Below are 20,798 nucleotides of genomic sequence, written 5' to 3'. Positions count from 1 at the left end.
CTCAGTGATGTGACCTTGGTTAATCTGTCAAGAGCCCTTTTTCCTCTTCTGTTTCACTGATTTGGGAATGTCCAGGAATGATTACATTGTGATCTGGTTTGGGCTTTTTTCCCCCCTCCGAGCTGTAGGAATGACCAGACTTACTTGCCCTCTCATAATTGCATAATAGTCTTACATCTCCATGTTTAGACGCAATGTTAATTTTTTTTATGTATGCTCAGGTCTTCTGGGACCTTTGAATTCATGATTTGCTTTTAAAAATTGAAGTAAATGAATTTTTCTTGTGTAAGTCATGTTTACTTTACTGCATTTTGACACCAGAAGTATTTTGATGCTGTTTAATCCCAGTGGGTGCATGATTCCTTTTAAATATAGATACTGGTTAAACATAGGCAAACTAGACTAAAAAAAATTTTAGAACCTAAATAGAATAGCAATAGTGTATCATAAAAGCAATTTTTTTCCCCAAGACACTCTGCAGTGTTGCCAACATCAGCCATTAAAAACAATAGGATTTTTTTTTTTGGTTTTCACAATTTTTTTTTTTAAACATCTTCTAGATACTTTTTTAAAAAGCTCACTATTGTGTGTATTTGTGGGCATCTTTCAAAAAATGTGAGGTCCATGCAAGTCATGTGACTCAAGGAGGTGGGACCTCGAGATAAACATCAAATTGAGAGGAAGAGCACAGCCATGGCCTGGCAGGCAGTGGGAGCATTCAGCACAGAGGTGCTGATACATCTCATTCCATGGCTTATGCAGTGAAGGTGTGCTTTTAATTCGCAAAACAATACATCTGAATGTTAAAGGGCTTTACTATGACCCTTTTGAAAGTTGAATTTTGTTTTTAGAGGTGATCAAAAGTGTTCAGTATGGCATCACTTCAGACTTCGTAATTGCTACTACAGTTGAAACAGTTTAAAAAACCCTGGTTTTAACAGCCTGGCAGTACTAAAACCAGCAAGAAGGTTGCAGTTATTTCAGTGGCCTTTGTCTCTGGTTCTAGAACCACCTGAGATGCTACTTAGAAGTTTTTCAGGAGATTTGAGGTTCCCTCTGCTGTGAAATTCAGATTACTGCTATTGCCACATGGCAGCATCTCTGTGCAGTGAGACCTTACAGGGCTGCAGGGATTTGAGCTACCAGCCTTCAGGTGTTGGAAAGATGAATGTGACAATTTATCAGATCTGGTAATTGAAATTAGGCCAGTGTGTAGCTGCCAATGTAGTGGTTTTAACTTCATTATGAGTTTACAGTGACTTGACAAATGATTTTGTCCCTGTCCATATCAGAAAAGTACTTTCTTTTGTATCCCATTTGCTGGTAAAATCACATGCCAGCCACAGTTTTCACTGTTTCTTCACACTGCAAAAAACAACGCACTTCGTGTAATTGAGATGCAAATGAAAATAACCTTTTACTTGGAGATGTGTGTAGAAGAGCCACATACTGGTTTTCTTCATATGTAAAAATCCGAATGCCCATCTGAGAAATTTTGATTCTGTGGTACTGTGCACCACAGAAGGAACAAAAAGGAAGAAGAAAAAAGGTAAACCTTCACAGGTGCTACCACCTTCTTCTGCCATTACCTTTGGTTTGGAAGGAGGCTGTAGCTGAGTCAGATGATCTGGAATTACACAAATTTAACTTCAGACATGTTTTAAATCTTTGCCTTCTGTTCTCCCCAGGTGAATCCTCTAAGTTGTCCTTCTGCCTGATTTTCATTTGGTTCCTTGATTGAGTTGTTTTTTTAACTCCTGATACGTAGTGCTCAGTTTCTCAAGGAGTCTGAAGAGCAAGAGCGTGGCATTCTCCAGCATTCTTCATTACACAGTCCTTGGGTTCCAGTGCTGCAGATAAAATCAGTCAGCACCTGTCTGTTGTCTGCCCTTCCCCAGGAGAGCTGTGTGGATTGGGTGTGCTGCTGTCGAGGCTGGAGTAGCGCCCTGGGGACACGGACACCCATTTCCCCAGAAGGGTCAATTCAGGGCCATACAAATAAGTGAAGCCCACAGAAACTTTTGAGCTGGATGTGCTGTGTAAGCACCTGCAGGGTTAGTCACTCCTGGAGAGCTGGCAGGAAGGGTTTTTCTCTGGGAGTTTTGTGTGTAAAACCTGAGCTTGTTATGAGCAGATTCAGTCTCGCCCTGTGTCACTAACAGTTAATCCGTCAGGAAACACGAACTTTTGTTTTATTTTTAACTAGGGATTTGATTATCAAAGCTTTAAGGAGCAACTTACAAGGATAGAATAGTTTTATAGTTGTGTATACGTGGAATTCAAGCAGATCTGACAGATGAAGGAAAAGAAAGCTTACTCTGTTATACATCTTTTATTTGAAGGGAGTGGCTGAAGTTACTGTTTTCTTTCTTCTGAATGGTAAATGTGAATTGTTCCTAAGCAGTTATGCCACAATGCAAGCTTACATTGGACTTCCTCTTCCATTGTCAAACAACCTTCATGTTATTTTAAGGTAAATATATTTACAGTAACAAAAGTGGATGAGCGTAAAGAAATTTTTTAATTTTCCAAATGATAGAAAAATAAGACTTTTTGTATTTTCTAAATGAAAATGTTTTGGAAGCATAAACTGTGTGATAAAAATAACCATTTTCTAAGTTCTGAAGTTCTAGTAGTCTGGGAAGCTGAAGCCACAAGTCCCATTCAAACCTCTCTTCTCTGGGTGTCACCTCAGTCTCTGCATCTTCCTTGGCAGAGGTCGATGGTCTACCTTTCTGTCTGCAAAATATTGTAGTGGTTTGAGTTGTATCCTCTTTTTGCAGTAGTTCTGAAGAGGAAACAAGAACATATTTAAATAAAAGCAAGATTCTAAGAGAAATGAATGTGAACCACCAAGAAATGCTTGGACCACAGAAAGAATGTATCTGGAAAGAACTTTTTTTTTCCAGAATATTTTACTGAGAGGCAGTAAAAAGACGAAAATGTAAATAATCAGAACCCAAAGGTGTTGTATGTAATGTTGAAAGGGATATGCAGTGTCTGAAAAGGTTGTGAAATTAGGTTTACTAATAAATATTCTGAGTCATAAGTTTTAGGGAAATAATAAGCATAATAACAATAGGTAACCTGTAATTTCCAACAGTGTTCTTTTACCAGTAGAATATGTTGTAAATCTGTTCTTGTGATGAACAGCAGCACTTACTCAGACTAAAAATAATAACAGGACCGTGTATCTTGGATCCCAGGAGACTATTGGTGTTTTTGTAGACAGCAGACAGGAGAAAAAGGCATTTTGTCCTTTTTACCCCAAGTAATCCCACTGGAAAATTAAACATGTGCTATGAATTGATATCAACTCGTGCCAGGTTACCTCCCTAAAGAGGACTGCTGCAAACACTGTTGCTCCATTTCTTGGACAGAGCTTTGATGGCCCGTGTGCACGCTGGATATTTTCTGCCCTACGCTACCGTGGAACAGTGTGCTACTGTCTGCCCCTCGGAGAGCACTGCTGAGGGGTGCCACAGATAACTGAGAACAGCAACTGCTTTAACCCTACGGGCGAGCTCGAATACCTGCAAATTGAAAATGTTGCTGAAATATTTGTGTGTGCATGTGTGTCTGGGAGGGCTGTGTTGGTCCTGCTTTTAAAGGTTTAATCCTGCAAAACAGAGAAGCTGCTCTTGTACTGCTGTGGATCCCTACTGAACATGGGATTGAAAAAAGTATTAAGCAATATATTAGCAAGAAATATTTAGAGAAACCACGAACCTTTTTTTAATGGACCACCCTATCCAGTTTCTGTTCTTTTAAGGAAGTTTTTCCTATTCATGACTCATTTCACTCTTTGGCTAACATCAAGGGAAATGGAATAACGATTAAGCAAAGGAATTTATGTTTTTTTCTGGGTTTGTCCTTTTTTCAAAACCTTTATGAATTTTCTGCATAACCTTGTGTAAATATATACGGATGTACTGTGACAAGGTAAAAAGTACACTGCTAATACTTGGTTTTTAGTAATTTTTTTTAAATGTTCCTTTTGGTTCTACAAGTCAATGTTATGGTGGATACTCCAGACACCCTATTCAGTTAAAATGACATGCTCCAGGCAGCCAATTACACAGAACTGTTAAGTGAAATTAATGAGATCACCTCTAGATTACACTTTGTGTTTTATTTTCGTTTTATAGGTCTGTATGAGCTGCTGGCTGCATTGCCAGCCCAGCTGCAGCCACATGTGGACAGCCAGGAAGACCTGACCTTCCTCTGGGATATGTTTGGTGAAAAAAGCCTTCATTCACTGGTGAAGGTAAACCACATTTAAGTCAGATTCTCTTTGAGAAGAGCATATGGAAAAATGTTTTGAGCGCCATCTAGTAAACCAGTGACCAAACTGTTGCTCAGTGAAAACAAAACAGCCTTGTTTTAACTCTGTTTCTGTCGGGGTGGAAGTTGTTAAATAAGATTCTACCAAAAATACATAGATGATTTCATTTAAGAGTGATGTTTTGGCAGTGTAATGCTAATGCAGCAAACATATGTTGTTTGCCCTTGTTTAGAAAAAAAAGAGTACGAAATAGTAGCAGGAAATCTGAGACTTCTTTATGGTCAACATTCAAGACCTGGAGTTTAGCTTAAATAAATAAATGTTCACAGCAAAAATTAGAAGGAATATATTTTCTGAGGTCAAGTATGGCAAGAGTTCAGTAGCCACATTAATTTAAAATAATTTCCTTTAACAAAGTCAACTGAAATTCTAGTAAGCTGGTTTTTTTTATTGGCTTGCCTCCATTTTATATTGTTTTGCACATAAATATGCTGGCCTAAAGTACAACATAAAATAAGTTTGGACAAATACTTGAGAAAGGATTGTGCTACGAAAATGATCAGCAACAAGAAATCAAGGTATGCCGTGGGAGGACACAGAGCTACCCCAATAATGTTGAAATTGCTTGTAGCAGAAAAATGGGACCAATCAGCTGGTTAGAAACATTCCACTCCTACAGAGTGGTAAGTATGTCTTCAGTCCCCAGTGCAGACCTAATTCAAGATGGAAGAAAATTCTGAGGTCTCAAATGAGTCAGTAGATGGTAATAACCTGTGCCATGAATATATCTGGACTCATATAATTGAGCAGAATTTGTTACCCTTGTCAATTACTGATCTAGAAGAAGCTTAAAACTGGGATTATTTCTAAGTAGGTTTGAAAGAATCACCTTTTCCCATTTCTTTCAGCTATTTTTTTCTGGAAAAATATGTAATAATGTTGATACTTGGCCAAGTACTTGTTGATACTTTTCAAAATAGCTGAGAATTTACATATAGAAGTAAACACAAGTACTCTCTGGCAGTTGATACACAAAACCAACAAAGAGTGGAACAGTGCTTGACCCTTCTTGCTTGCCTAAAGAATTTCATCGAAGTTTCTGAAGTGCCGTGACTCCCAGAACTTTCTGCTTTGCTGCAGCTGTCCCTGCAGGTGACTCAGGAGATCTTTGTAAGACCAGTCGTCTTTCTAATAAAGCTGACAGTGGTGTGCATCTAAGCAAAATGTTAGGTCAGTTACTAAATCAGTTCTGGTTTGGGAATTAAAGAAGGCTGCTAGAAAATGAGTGTGGATCTGTGAAACATCGACACTTCAATATTTACTCTAATTTTCTGTTGAGGCAAAACCTAAACCTTTTCAAACTCCTTCACTTACTCCCTTTTGCCCTTTATTCCAAAAGACAGTGATAGAACAGCAGTAACTGGTTTACTCACTTGGAGTAAGCTCTCAGTTTGGAGCAGTTGCCTGTCCTACTGGCTCTCCTGGTTGCATGCCCTAGTTACCATGTTGTTTGTTTTTGAAGGGTGGATTGGACTTTCTGACTTTAACAGAAAAGAAAAATGGGAAAAGGGATCAATGAATGGTCCCTTTGTTGCAATTACAACAAGAAGACACTGAAATATTCCAACCATCTTTATTATTTATCTTGTACACTGTAGATCCAAGTATTAAACATATATGTAACTCTGTGGATGGTTCTTTTAATGTCCTATTAAGCCTCACAGTATCTTAAAAGAGATTTAATTCTTGAAATCTTGAAACTGTGTCTTTAGTGTTCACTAGTTGCCCTTTTTTAATACAGCATATTAATTTAATTTAAAAGACAAAGTTTTTTAATTACAAGAATAGAGACTGTTAAGACCACCTGGTCTGACCCAAGTATGTGTCACAGAGTGTCAAACCTCACATTCTCATTTTTGTGTAGTTCAGGTGTGTAAAGTAGGATATGAAGAGCTTTCAAAAGGTTATGTAGTTTATATAACTGCCTCAAGATGGTCTTAATTGTATGTGAAACTCATGGTATTTGTTTGACCTTTAGTGCATTTTTAGAAGATTTATTCAGTATCCTATCAAGTTTCAGAGAAGGCAGTCCATAGCCTTTTTGGAAGAGAGCTGAAAAAGCAGAAGAACGAACCTCGTCTGCCATAGTTTTTCCCTATTGCAAGACTGCAGAAGTGCCAAATCTTTCTTTCTGGGTTCTGGTGTCTTATTTGAAAGACTGATTTTCCGAGCAGTAACTTCTTAAAGTCAACTGTACTTGCAAAGACAAATGTTTTTAATTCCTCAGGCAGAGAATGGTGACGGATATTTTGTAATTAAAAAAAAAAGAGAGAAAAAAAAAAAAGGAAAAAATATGCACTAGCTTTGAGCCAAGGATGTTGCAATCCTGGTATGGGTCATTTATGAAGAAAATGAGTATGGGTATACTACTAATTAGACATTAATATTTCTGTATTTTAACATACTACTTAATTAAAATTTCTACACTGAACTTCTTAACCTCCTGTTTAATAATTTCAGTTATAAAATGGATAAAATGCTCCAAATTGATTGAGAGGCTTAATTATAAAATGAACTTTCTACTTTTTTTACAGATATACCAAGTTTTATGGGTATTTAATTATTATAGTGTTTTCTGTATGGTTGTATTCTATAGCACGTGGTTTGCTATTCCGGCTCTCTAATTTTGAAAAGATAGAAGAAAAAAAAAAGCCCCAAACATTGCCTTGGAGTTCTCTTCATTCAGTATTGTTGGACAGAAGTCTCTTTGAGAACTTGGATCAGCCTGAGCTGTTCTAAGAAGTCAGAAATGGAAAAGTTGTATTAGATCATCCAGTCCATTCCCCTGCAAATACTGGATTGTTCCCTACAGTACATTCCTATTGTAGTTAGTAAAACCAGCAAACACTGATGCAACTGTTCTTGCTGTCCCTTTTGTCAACAAAGGAATCTGTTTATTAGATTTTAGCTTGCAAAGTACAGAGAAGAGGGAAATCACCACTGTTGTTGACAGTTTGGAGGAAAAAACTGGTTCTGAAAAGTGTTTAAAATTTGTCTCTGTTTCCCTCAAATTGTTACTTCCTTGTCTTATTACATGACTCTCTCAAGTCCTACCAAAAATCTTCAACCATCTCATTACTTTTGATATAGCAAAGATCCCATTAATTTTGTAGAGATTTATGGAATAGAAACATGAAGAGAAAATCCTTCAGGGCAATTATGAGCACTAACATAGCTGGTACCTGAAACAGTGCACATGTGCTCAGCTTGGATATTTTTTAGAAAGGATAAATAAAGATCTGTTCTAACTACTCTTTTAGATTATTTTTAGAGGAGCTGCAAGAATTTCCATGTGTGTTTGCTTGCTGTTAGTGCTCCAGACACATGTTTTACTGTTTGTCTGTTTAGTTCCAGGATGAAGCTTCTACTTGCCCTGCCGCCTTAAACATTTCTGGTTGTGGATGTAATGCTCAGGAATTGAGTAAGCTTTTCTGTTGGGCAGCTACTGAAATATTTCATAACCAACTGCAGTTTACTGATTGTTTTTGGCCAACTCAGTACTGTACTTTTCATTACGAAAAAGAAGCCACAGCAAGTGGTGTTGCACTTTCTCTTGATAGGGAAGAGCTTGTACATTCAAAAAGCTGTATGTGGCACTGAAAAAGAAAACTGTCACCAAAGTAATGAATATTTGGTCAGTCCAGTTTGATTTTATTACAACTGCATGTATTTTGGTAGCTGACCCTTCAAAACCTTAATTTGTGCTAATTTTCTGTTAGTTTCACCTGGATGTGACTTGACTTGAAGTTCTAAGAAAGTATTTTCTATGCTAGTGTTTGACCATGGCAGTTGCTAAAAACTTCTATAAAAAAAACCCAGTTAAGTTTATCCTGGTGAAATTTCTTTGGCATGTAAATTGAATCATATGATTACATAGACCAAATTTTACAGTCATTGTAGCGTAGAAGCAGTGGAAATTTTCGATGTGAATGCTCAGATTTTTCAATATGCAAATGTAGATGCTTTCAGTGTACTGTGGTTCCCTTGTTGGCAATGGGAAAAATATAGTATTTATAGAAACTGAGTTGATTAGGGCAAAGCAAAAGGGATTGGTTTGACATATTCTTAGTGATAAAATCAGCTACCTGCAGATGATGTACTAAATCTTCAGTCTGCAGTAGTACAAGCCTAGTTCAAAGGCAAGTTTGTATGTACTTACAGTTTTTACCCAGGGCTTTACACACAAACTCCATGAAAAAAAATGTTACTCTGTAGGATGAAGAGTTTTGCATCTACAGTATGAATCAGAGAATCTCAGTAAGGTTTCATGGCTTGTTTTACGTGAGAGAACAGACTAACTGATAACTGTCCAAACTTTCATCTGGGAAGAGCTCTGCAGCTTATTTTGGTGTTCCTGAGAGCTCGTATGGTGCAGCTTCCCCTACCCTGTGATGTGTGTGAAGTTCTGTAACCAGCACCCAGGTGTGTGCTGCCCAGATCATGTGCATTCTCCTCCCGTGTCGTGCATCCACACAGTGAATGCTCCTGCCTGGGCACAAGCTCGAGCATCCACACATTTGAATCTTCTTCCCGTAAGAATGTAGAGGAAATGGGCTTCAGATTATATGAGTTGAGTATGACAACTGATTTTTCTGAACTTATTGTTCTGTACTTTTGATGGGGATGAGCCATAGATGGAAGGAATGACGTCTTTGAGTGTGTCAAACCTGGGAGGGTGACGGTGGCTGAGGAGAATGTATTAGGTAGTGTAAGACCTGAGCATGACAAGTGATAAAGAATGAAGGTTGGAGATCATACTGAGGTGGAGCTGACTTTCAGCATGGAAGCCCAGTGATGTTAATGTTGACTGCTTCTGTGTTTCGAGTTTGAAGCTGATATTGAAATATTTTTTGCTGGACATACAAAAGTTATTTACTTTTTCGTTACTTTGTTTTTCATGTATACTTTCTCTAGAAATAAAATTTCTACAATCTTCATAATTTATTGTTCGGATTGTCTGTTTTATGCAGGTCTCAAGAACTCTTTTTCTGTTAATTGTTTTATTATATAGAAGAGGAAAAGAGCAATGTGTGTTTGTGGGGGGATTTTGGTGGCTAATATATTTGCACCTGTTAAGAGAATGGTGAGAGTAGTTTCTGGTTTTGGGGCAGACAAAACCAGACACCTCAGAAAGAGCTCAGAGGAGCTGTGTTACCCAAGAGCAACAAGCCTGGAAAATGCACTAGAAGACAAAGTGGGACTGGGATTTGGTACCTAACCTCAGATCTAACAGAGTGAGAGGGTTGTGGTTTGGGGGGAAAGCACTGGATAATTGGAGAGATGTACAGACCACCTTGGAGTGGGTGGAATTATTGAAACTGATAACTGATTCACTAAAATGCTGCTTTGATACTTGAAGTCCTTAAGGTTCTGTACTGCTGAGTTGCTGAGTTCTCAACTGTATTTATTTTAAAAAGCTGTGCCTCCCCAGTAGAAGGAAAAGGCTGCATTTCTGTAAATTCACGTGGAGATCTGAAGTGCTGTTTGCTTTGGAGATGGGCAGAAATGAAGGAAGAGGTAGTGTGACCACCTGGACATCTGGAGGAGGAGGTGTGAGTGTGGTGGTTGGCAGCCAGTAACAATTCATGGCCAATGAAAAATAATTGTTCTTCATGCTCTAGAGGAGAATCAAGCAAGGTTGCTTCTTACATTATAGTTTATATCTTTCAGTCAGAGAAAGCGTGCAAAACCTCCTCATGGCAGAAGGAAAGTGTTCACTCTTGTAAAGCAGACTGTCCAAACAGTGCCCAGATGTGGTCTGTGGGGCTGGTTTGGAAATTTTTGCTATTTCTGGCAAGGGGAGAAGGAATTTACTATAGTTGAAATCATTAGTAATGATGAACTAGATAATAGGTGGCAGTTATTTGTCATTCTTTAAATCCAGATCATCAGAGATCAAGGCAAACTTAGTTTTTGTAAGGATGTCCTTGTTCAGTGAATGTCTCTTGTTGAAACAGGTTTGGTCCAGTCTTGCCTTAATTCCTATTGGTAAAACCCAATATTCAATTGTCAGCCCGACAGAACTGCCTGGCAGTGGGTAGTGGACAGTATGTGGGCAGTATGAGGATACTGAATCTATGAAGAAATACTAAAGCTGCATGGAAGAAATTAACACTTTTCTTTTTCTCATTGTCTGGAGAGGAAGCTTGATCTCCAGTTCATTTGGGAAGCTTTCTGCTTGGGTTGTATGTGCACAGTGTATATGGAGGAGTGCTAGAATTTCAGTACTCCCCTCATCCAAACTATTTGTAGGTAATGGTCTAATTCATATACCGAAATATAAACTTGCCACATGCTTTCTGCTTACCTAAAGATGAAAATTATTGGAAAAATAATGTTCTCTAAGAAAGCCCCTTGATGACTGACAGTAGTTTGCATTTGTATTTGGAGTAATTACCGCTGGAGCAATGAGTCGTTTTGCTTCCATCAAAATTATTACATTCAAAAAAAGTGTAATGCAAGGTGTTATTCCTTATGAAATGCCACATAAATTTAAAGTGTTACTTCTGAAGCCAAAGTGATTTTTTTGAGACTTGCTCAATTGCCAGCAACTGAAATCTGCAAGTGAAGAGATCACTCCTAGCTGGAGGCAGTCAGCTGCCTTTAAACTTAATTTCCATGGGAACAGTGATCAGATTAATCAAAATAAGGTAATTGAAGTTTTATAGAAAATAGTACAGGATCTTTACTTTATTCAGGCTGATATTGTTTCCATGAAAACATTAGGAAAAAAGGTAACTAGCAGCCAGGCATTGAGCAAGTGATTGCTTCTCTTGTTGAGATTTGGGGAGGGATTCTTGTTGCTCTGTGTGTGTTGAACCTTTTGACTTGTTTCTGCTTTTATTGTATAAAAATGCAGTACATCAAGTAATAACTGGGAAAAAATAAGCAAAATAAAAATGGATTCCTGTTTGAAATCATAGCTAAATCCCCCCAACCTTTCACGTATTATAACGTGACAGGTTTACTGTTTCTTCTCTGAGCAAAGTTTTTTTGCCATATGTGTTCACTAATGGATACCTGTGCTTATTTTTGCCTTTAATAAAGTGAAAAAATGGGCTTTCAATTTATTTAGGCATAGCTTTGAATGGTGTAACCTAATTTGTAAGAAAATGCAAGTTAGGGCCAAATGGATTGAGTAGTGCAGTTGTGAAATATGGTTCCTATGTGATGGTTCAACTAAAACTATTTGTTATAATTGTAGCTAGCAGATAGTTTACTAGGAAACAGACTACTGGTGGACATAAATATCATTTTGTCCTTCTGTTTGAAGATTTTTGAATGGATTCTCCTGTTGTAAATACTTTTTCGTGGTTTTTTTTAATATGCTTTTATTTTGTACTTTTTGGTAGAAGTTTTACTGAGTATCTAGTGTTAACTTCTTTGTCAGGAGTTTAGACATTTGGTGTCTCTTGCATCTTCCAGTTTCTACATCAGAGCTGCTAATGTGTTTAGTAATATGCACTTGCAATGTTTCATCTAGATTTTTATGGGAAGTCCTGTTCCTGTCATCAACTCCTCCTTCAGACCACTTTGTTAAAAATAATAATAAAAACTCAATTCAAATATCAGTTCCCAAAGTATCAATTAAATTGCCTTGTTGACAGTTTAGTCTCATAAAAGCCATAGTTGGGTTGGTATCAGAAGTCTCTCCAGGTGGGTGTACCAACAAACTTTTGAAATGAAAAATAAAGCAGATAAGCTTATTAAATCAGAGGTGTGAAGTGTTGGTCTATGAGTATAACTTGGAACTTGTGAATAAATCAGTGCTTTGGAATGTGAAAAAAACTTCGGTTTAGGTTAAAGTCCAGACAGAGGCTTTTTTTTGGATCAGTCGTAATTGATTTAAAGTTTCTGCTGGGAAACCTCCAAAGAGTAGCAGAAATCCAGCCAAAATGTACTGGGCATAAAAGAAGTAAATCAATCCTTCTAAGACAAATAGTTTGTAATTTCATTGTTACCAAGAGGGCAATGTACCAACCTGGTGACCAGACTGGTACAGCAGTTCAAAGAGAAGTTTTAGAACCCAAATCTATGCTCATACCCAGATTTTTCTTGTCTTATGAAGCTTGTACAGTATTTATTTAACCAAAGTGATACATTTTTTGTCTATGATACTGAGACTAATCAAAGATCTCATAAGCTTCTCAGTAATAGTCTGATAAATCCAAGACATCCAAGGATAATGTAATTTTAAACTGTTTTTCTACAGTGTTCTTTTCCCTTGAACCAGAAGTTCTGTGGCAGAACATGTGAGGGAGTGTTTAAAACAATTTTTTTTGTTACTGTCTTGGACTATTTTCCTTTTAAGAACAGAAAGTCATAACTTCCCAAACCAGCCTCTGCAGTGCAAAAACATTGTAAGAGTTAAGAAGGATGGGATGTGATAGTTATAAAATCTTCCTGAAGCATGGAAACTGATACAATAAGATTTAATAAAAATCTTATTTTTAAGATTTGGCAAAAATGCCTGCATGTGTTTCCTACCAGCAGGTTTTGTTACTGTTTATGTTAACTTTCCTTCTTTTTTTGGAAATCTTGATAGTATCCACTGTCCACCTAATCCCTGTGAAGGTCGTTTGTAGTGTTCACTAATACGTGTTATATTACACACACACACTCACTGTCTTTCCTCCTCTGTATGGAATACAGGCATACACACACAGGTTTTACTCATCTTTTTCTCTTCCCCGTTTCTTTTCTTTGTTCTGTGTCTCCCTAAGCACTTTAAAAAAAACCCTTCAAGCCTTTTTTATGTTCTCTCTATTATAACTCTTTTTTTTTCCTTTTTAAAGCTTGAAAAGAAGAGATCACCATAGTATGCTACATGTGCACTATTCCTTTAGACTTCCACAGGGCACTGTTTGTATTGCAGTGTTGTCTTAGCCACAGGTTGTTTTGTTTCTCTAAAAACCATTTCTGTGTATCCTTGTAGAACCCAGTGCTGTGCAGGTGTGGTGATGTCAGTGAAGTTCACTTCAAACATAAGTTACACTGAGAGCTGCAGCGTGTAAGGGCTTAGCATACCAATGCTCTCCACCTGGTGCACAGTCACTGCAGAATAACCAGTAAGGTGCTGAGGAAATAAGATTTCAAAACAAGCAAAGAATAAGGCTTACTTGTCTGCACAAATCAAGATAGTAATTTATTATGGGCAGTTGCTGTAACTTGACTGTGCCTTCAATGCAATAGCAAAACCTAAATGTACAGATTCACTTTGACATAGCATTTTCAGTATGGTGACATAGGCTGTTAATGTGCTACAGAGAAAAGGGTTTCATGCTTTCTTGCTCCAGCTGAACCACTCTGAGGTATCTACAGTATAAAAATTCTTTCCTATTCCTGTAGTGACATTGAATGGTCTAAATCTAGAGCTGTCTTAGATTTGTTTTCAAAAAACACTGATACCTTAGTGGGCTTGTACTTTGCAGCTGTCTTCCCCCCACCCCACCCCTGACCAGTTTTTCCCTCAGTGTGTCCTCCCATGTGTGTCTGCAGAGTTCTTCTGTTTTTTATCTACTAAATAAGGATTGGATTAACTCCTTGTCTCTTGGGAAAATTAAGATAGTAAGTGTATAAAGAGGAAATATTTGTATGCCCTGTTAATGTGGCCATATAAATTCCTAGGGAAAACATTGCTTTCACCTGCTTTGCATGTATTTGCAAAGTTACACTATTTCATTACTTGCAAACTAGATATTCCACCAGTGCTGGAATTGAGGATGTTGCAGGATTTACCAAGCGTAGCAAATACCAGGACATGAGGACTCCTCTGCAAAGGTCCAGTCTGGTGAGAGATGGATGCAGCCACTGCTGAGCACCTGCACCACCAGCCAGCTGGTCAGAAAGGCTGCCACAGGGAGAGCACTGCTTTAGCTCATGTAAGCAGAGAACCTGGTCCTGTTTCTTCTCTCCAGCTGATCAAGGCACTGCTGAAAACACACATCTTTTTGCTCTCTACATTTCTAAGCAGATCCATGTTTACGGATTCCTCAAATACCAGCATGGGTGTTAAGTCCAACTAAATAGCCATTCCTGGACCCCAGGCCCTTTACCCAGCCACTGCTTAAGACTGTAAGTCTTTCCAGATATGGTTCTCTTCTTATTTGCTGGCTACTCCAGCTTAAAGGCTTCTAGCAAAACCAAAACATGATTAAATTCATTAGGGAAATACCAACACGCTGTTTTCATCATTTTCTGGACTTGGATCTCACACACAGAGACATGTACCCATCAATATTATTGATGAATAAAATAAAAATCCATTTTGACTTCTGAATTCCATTGCTTATTTTAATTGCATTATCTGTAATTCACATGCTGTGCTAGATGCATCAGTTATACCCCTCTTGATGCTTTTGCTGGTCAGCATTTCAGGGCTGTTTGTTTCAGAGAATGTTAATGCCAGATAGACACTTTGTGCTCTCTCCTTCAGTTTTAGATTGTTTTTCCTTTGATTTCTGTCCTCCTGCCTTTCTCCTTCACTCTGTTTCACAGAGCTCTGACAGGATATCATTGCTTCCCAGAGGAGGAGATTTTGAACCTTGGAGCCACTGACTCTTTTCTGCCCAGTGGCTCAGGTACAGCATAAGCCCTCATGAAGAACATGATATGTCCTGAGTGGTGAGCACAGTGGGGGGTAAACAGTCTTATTTTGTCCATTAGAAATAAAATCTGTATTGTCTCTCTATCTCTTTCTAACATTTCTCATTGACTTTTGCTTGAAATCACAACCTGCACAACATAATTCCAGTGATCTCAATTATTCACAACCATGACTGCCTCAATTATGATATTTAAGAGTTAAAAACCACCCCAATCCTGCCAGCTATAAATGCTAAAGATTTTGTAAGGGATAGCTTGAGTACTGCTTTACATTTACTATGGTTATCATCTTCATGAAGTATGTTCAGTTTTAATGTGCTTTACAGATTGGGTTTCATGGTGATTAAATAATCCAGTAATGACACTGCAGACATACACAGTTTTAATCAGGATCAAACCATAAATCAGGGTGCAGTTTTGAATTTTGAAGTTTCAGACATTCTAGGAAAAAAATAAACCATGATGTTTCATCATATTAATTGGCATCTGAAAACTAAGCTGATCATATTGAAATTTAGTATGTCATTAAAGGCTAACTACAAATCATGCCATAGCACACACCAAGGAACAAAATATTTGTAGTTCTGTGCCTATGCTCTTTCATCTGGAAACATCCACTTTCTACCAGTTTCTAACTAATTCTGACTAATAGTCTGACCAAGTTTTATTATTGTCTTCTCCCAAAAGGGAAACAATATTTTCCTTATGTGGTATATCAGGTAACTAGTGAGGAAGACCTATGTATAGTTTGATCACGTCATCTGTCCTGCTTCTGCTCTCTCTCTCTCTATTTTCTGAGTATGTATATTGTTCTTTTAATTTATTAGGACTGGATTATTTTCTATTTATTTTTCCACTGCTAAATGATTTTTTAATGTATGAAAGACCTTTAATTCCCTTTGTGTTATGTGCATTTCTTCTCCTTTCATAACTGTTCTGTCGTGGCTTCTCTGTGGGAATATCATCCTGGTTTTTGCTTATTTCAGCTTTTCCATTGAATTTCCAAACCTTTAATAATGAAGGCAAGAGTGACCTCTGATACACCTTTGGTCATCCAAAGATGGGTACAGTTAGAGTACTTCAGTGTATTTCACTTGAGCTGGAGGAGCTCAAGTGAGTTATTGTTTGTTATTTCTTGTTCTGTCAAAGGTAAATTGACATTTTTGCACAATAGAAAAGGAAGTTTGTTGCTTTTTGGGTTTGTTAATGTTAATTAATGGCATAAAAATGAAAAAAAAATCCCTGATTAATGATACTTCTTCCTGATATTATTTAAATTTTTGCTGGTTTCATGTTCAAATGCAGTGTAAACCAGGCTAGGTCATGCTGGCTAATGTTATGATTGAATCCTACTTGAAAATGGGGCTGGAACTGGGGGGCAATTCTGGGTTGGAAACTGTCAGGAAATCTCTTGGCATCCCAGTAATTTTGTATTGCTGGTCTGTATTTTTATATCTTGTAGAATATCCTTATATCTTGAAGAATAAAATTACTAAACTTATCTCGGTATTCTTTTTTATAATGTAGGAATGCCAGTGCAGCTCCCTTATCTTTGTTACTTATGTCTCCTCTGTCATTAGGCAATTTCTCCTGTTTTCTACCAGCTTTCCAAAATTTAAAGATATGACATGGCTGTAATTTTGTACACCTGTGCAAATACATTTGTGATACCCCTTCCAATATAAAAATAAATTTATATGTTTGCTTTGATTTGAAGCTTCCTGTGAAATGGGTTTGCATGTTTAGATGATTTAGTGCAAAACCTGAAGTGCAGTGGTCTGAAAAGGTACAGGGAAATGGCAGTAAATCTCTCCTAAATTACTGCAATTTTCTTCCAATATTTTGACATTTTTTTCATATTCCTCTTTATTCTACAACACACATTCCTTTCATGTCGGTGTTTCTCCGTCCTCTGCAGGGAAGGTTGAGAACTAGTTTTGTCCTTTAACACTGTTGTAATTTTCTGGTGGAACTTATTTGGGACATTTTACTCCTAACACATCTCTCTATCCTATTAAATAAAATTCAAATGCTGTCTTCATGTCTTTTTAATTTAAAAGTCTTGCTTAAATCTTGTTTGTTGGTATTGATTTATTAGAATCTCTTTGTTTTGATTTGCATGCAGTTTAAATTGTAGCCTGGCCCCTGGCTGCAGTGTGCAGGCCTCAGCAGCTTCTCTTCTTGCATTTCTGTGCCTTCTGAAATACTCACTGCATGTCTTCCACTGCTGGGTTTTATTGAGCTTAATTCCCCCCCATATTTACATATTTTCTCCACATTTCTCAATTTTTCTGAATTTTCAACTACTTTTGCCATTATACCCAGGAAAAAAAGCCAAAGTGACTTTGTGTCTGTCTCTCATTGTCCAAGATCCATTTGATATGTTGTGATCTACTTGGAAAGCTGTGCTGTCAATCACCTCTTTTAGAAACAAGGCAAGACTTGAATGCAGAGCATGTCCTCGTAGGCATTCCGTGCTTTCATGGCCATGGTTTCATTAAGGAACATTTCAGCAAATGTTTAATTTCACAATGGCAACTTGTCCTAATACTCTTTAGCATGTACTTAATTTTAGTGATTGTTTCCTGTTTTGTTTTGCTTTGGATTTTAACACAGACTGTAAGCAGAAGGGAATGGTGGTGTTTTTAGCTCTCCTGCCTGTTGGCAGAGGCTGGTAGAGATTTTGCCTGGTGTGTTTAAGCATTTTCATGTGCTGCTGCTTTTAATTTGTCAGCCTTTCTTGCCTAAGATTCCTGTATGGGGGAGTCTACCACTGGTGGCTTTTGCATTTGAAATTCTTCAGCATTGTTTATTTGCATGACTTCAGTCCCCAACAGTTTTTAATGCAGAAGTGACTAAAAATCAGTTTTTAGATTTCATATTTGAGAAATAAGCAAGTGAGGTTAGTCCTTAGTATCTGTTTGTAGTGTAGGTGACCTCTTTTAAATTAATGACTTTGAACATTTCAATAATATAGTTACCTTATTAGTGGTCGTGTTGGGATCCAGTGTTTGTGGCAGGTTTTAGAAAAAGTTGTGTTTAGAGCAGAATTCTGCTCTGATGATAGAGGCCGTTGATAAAGGGGATTTTTTCATCACTTGGATGCTTCAGAGTAGCTTCTTTTAAAGAGTGACAGACTAGTCTTGAGGCATGTGATAGGAAACAAAAGAGTAAAAATAGTAAATAGTAATTAAATTGTAATTGTGTATGAATGCATAAAGGGCCATTTTTTTTTTTCCTATCAATGAATTTTCATATTATAGACATAAAGGTTTCAGTGTTAGTTTTTCCTTAAAATGTAATTTATAGAGGAAAAAATAATGTTATGAATTAAAATTAGAGAGGTTTGGAGTGACTTGTCTGGATTTGGTTTGGTTGGTTTTTTTTTTAACATCTGAATTTTATTACATACTAGACCTGTGCTGTATCATAACATGTTGCTTAGGGTGTTGGGAAAACCAGAACAGTGAGCAGCATATTTCTCATATTGCATAAAATGTACTGACCCCACTAGATGGTGCTAATTGATAAACGTATGCCTGTGTATATTTATATATATATGTATTTAATTTTAACTGGAAGCATAGATGTCCTTGTCTGTGATTTAAGTTTGGGGTTTGAATGGGTTAATTCTGTAACACTGAGCTGTACAGACGTGATCTCTTCAGTATTATTGGGAACTCAGGGTACCTGAACTGAATTGGATGTTGGACTAACTTTGTCTGAGTTAGGATTGTAAGGATGATGTTTACTGTGCCAAGCAGGAATAAACCAAACTCATTGTGATTTAAACTTATCAGTCTCTGCTTGAATGGCAAAACTGAAAGAGCATAATTCTATACCAAAATTCTCAGCCTGTATGCAGCAAGCCCTAGGTGTTTGTCTGTTTCCTTTAATTAATGTTTAATTGGCATTTCTGTAAAATCTTAGTTATGTGAAAAATGGAGCTTGCTGAAAAAAACAACTGTCTGACAATCAAATGGGCAGTTTAGCCATCATTCATGTTAGAATTGCGTTAGGAAAGTTCTTTCCTTTGGATTTATATTGTTAACAGAGCAGTGGAAATCGCTTGTGGAAAAAAAGTCTGGAAATTAGGTTCTTTGTAATGATATAAAAATAAAAACATTGGTTCAGATTTTTGGTGAGTGTTTAAAAACAGTAGTATCAGAAGAAATGAAGTTGACAAAGCAAAATGATTACAGATAACACATACTTGTGGGCGAATTAGAATGTTTTGATGTTTATAAGTGCTTGTGTTTTCTCAAAGAACAGATGAGGCATTTATTGAGACAAGTATTAAATCTAGGCACATATTTGTTTTGTTTCTAGCATCTAAATGAAATCTTAAACTTACTTAACAGATTTCAAGGAAGTCTGTTAGCAGCAAGTTGGAGGCTACCTGGTCTTACTGCACAGTATTTCTATACTTTCTCAGCAGATTTCCAAAGACAACTCTCATCTTTCAGTTCTGTCTCACTTTAAAGCTGCTTCTTCAGCTGTATTTATTTGACAAGGCAGGACAATACAGTTGTTTATTTAAAACATGTCCTGTTTCCTTCTTATTTGAAAAAGTACTCTTTTAATTTAATTAAATTGGGGGCTTTTTTGCATGCTATCTACATATTCTTAGCAAGTTACCTCTTCAGTTCTCTAATTTGGACTTTAGGAATAATTTAGCATGAATGGGTATTAGTATTGGCACAAAAAGGATTGTAAATTTATTTTTGAATTCACTTTCCTTGCTAATCAACATACCAGCATAAAGCAGTTGCAAGTAGTGGAATATTATTGGGGTTTTTTTTTTATTGCTGGATCATATAATGCAATTTAATCAGCAGTCAGGAAGTGTTCAGGATTACCATTTTCATAGATGACCCTCAGCAATAAGATGACCGTTGTTCCTGGTGTGTTTTTTGCTCAGAAGAATTTCAGGTAATGGTAGTTTCTGAAGTCAGTCAGCTGTTGACATGATCTTTGTTCTTTATGTTCCTTTTCCAGTTTATGTTTAGTAGCATAATTTTTTTATGTCTTTTAGATATTTCTTCTTTGAAGTATTCAAATCTCATATTCAAGAGCAAAGAATAGTTATGTGTTTCTGCAGTACAGAAAATCGGATTTTCTAAGGAAAAAATCCTCCTCTCGAGTTCATAAAGATCTTTAAATTTAAAGTACCAAACCCCAAAGGAAGAAATACTTTTGTTATATAAAGCAGTAACATTATACTTGCACTGTTTAAAAAATGTTTCCCATAAAGCTAAAGAAATTTTTATATTTCTTAGAATCTGACCAATATTTTAGATCAGTTCTTTGGATTATTTGTTACAAATTGTAATTCAAATTTGTTAGACATACATTTTGCAAGTATTTATTGCATTGCTTAGGTGATACCTAGAAAGTAAGTATCAACAGAGTAGTTCAGTGGAAAAAAATGGAAGAAAGAAAGAAAAAAAACCCAAAGTTTATTGTTGGAATGTGGGATTGAAGTAAAAGAGACTGTATATATTTTTCCTGATCATTTTAAGTTCATTAGTGTCTTGAATTACCTGTTTTCCTCAAGTTTTGTATTTACAATCATTGTCTAAAGAAAAGCTGTTTGATCATTGCAATAAGGATTATTTCCGTCTCTGTTTCATTACAGTTGTGCAATTTTACTGTGTATTCTTTTACAAAACTGCAGGGCTTCAGTGAGAGTTACAATTCCTTTCTTGCTTGCATTAAGTATTCTTTAAGTAAAAGTATATTTTAGAAGTAACTTAGAAATAAAGATTTCCTGGTGTAATTTGCATATAAGCAAATATTGCAGTTGGTTACAAGTATCTCACTATCAGTAATTGGAATACCAAAAAAA

The 20,798-nt window shown here is 36.8% G+C and overlaps 1 protein-coding gene across 6 annotated transcripts in view; it reads left to right on the top strand.

Annotated features, from left to right (window-relative positions):
* The window catches only part of MPP7 (membrane palmitoylated protein 7), a 150,097-nt gene that overhangs the window by 51,450 nt on the left and 77,849 nt on the right, over positions 1 to 20,798 (top strand). For all 6 annotated transcript variants that reach the window (XM_027648447.1, XM_027648446.1, XM_027648445.1 and 3 more), the window contains one exon: positions 4,149 to 4,267. In XM_027648447.1, coding sequence (XP_027504248.1) covers positions 4,149 to 4,267 — 119 coding nt within the window. The remainder of the gene's footprint in view (positions 1 to 4,148; positions 4,268 to 20,798) is intronic.

The sequence above is a fragment of the Corapipo altera genome, unplaced genomic scaffold (assembly GCF_003945725.1).
Source record: "Corapipo altera isolate COAL_440 unplaced genomic scaffold, ASM394572v1 47, whole genome shotgun sequence".
Lineage (NCBI taxonomy): Eukaryota > Metazoa > Chordata > Aves > Passeriformes > Pipridae > Corapipo > Corapipo altera.
Note: the sequence above shows the minus strand (reverse complement) of the source record. Positions and strands in the feature narration are given on the sequence as shown.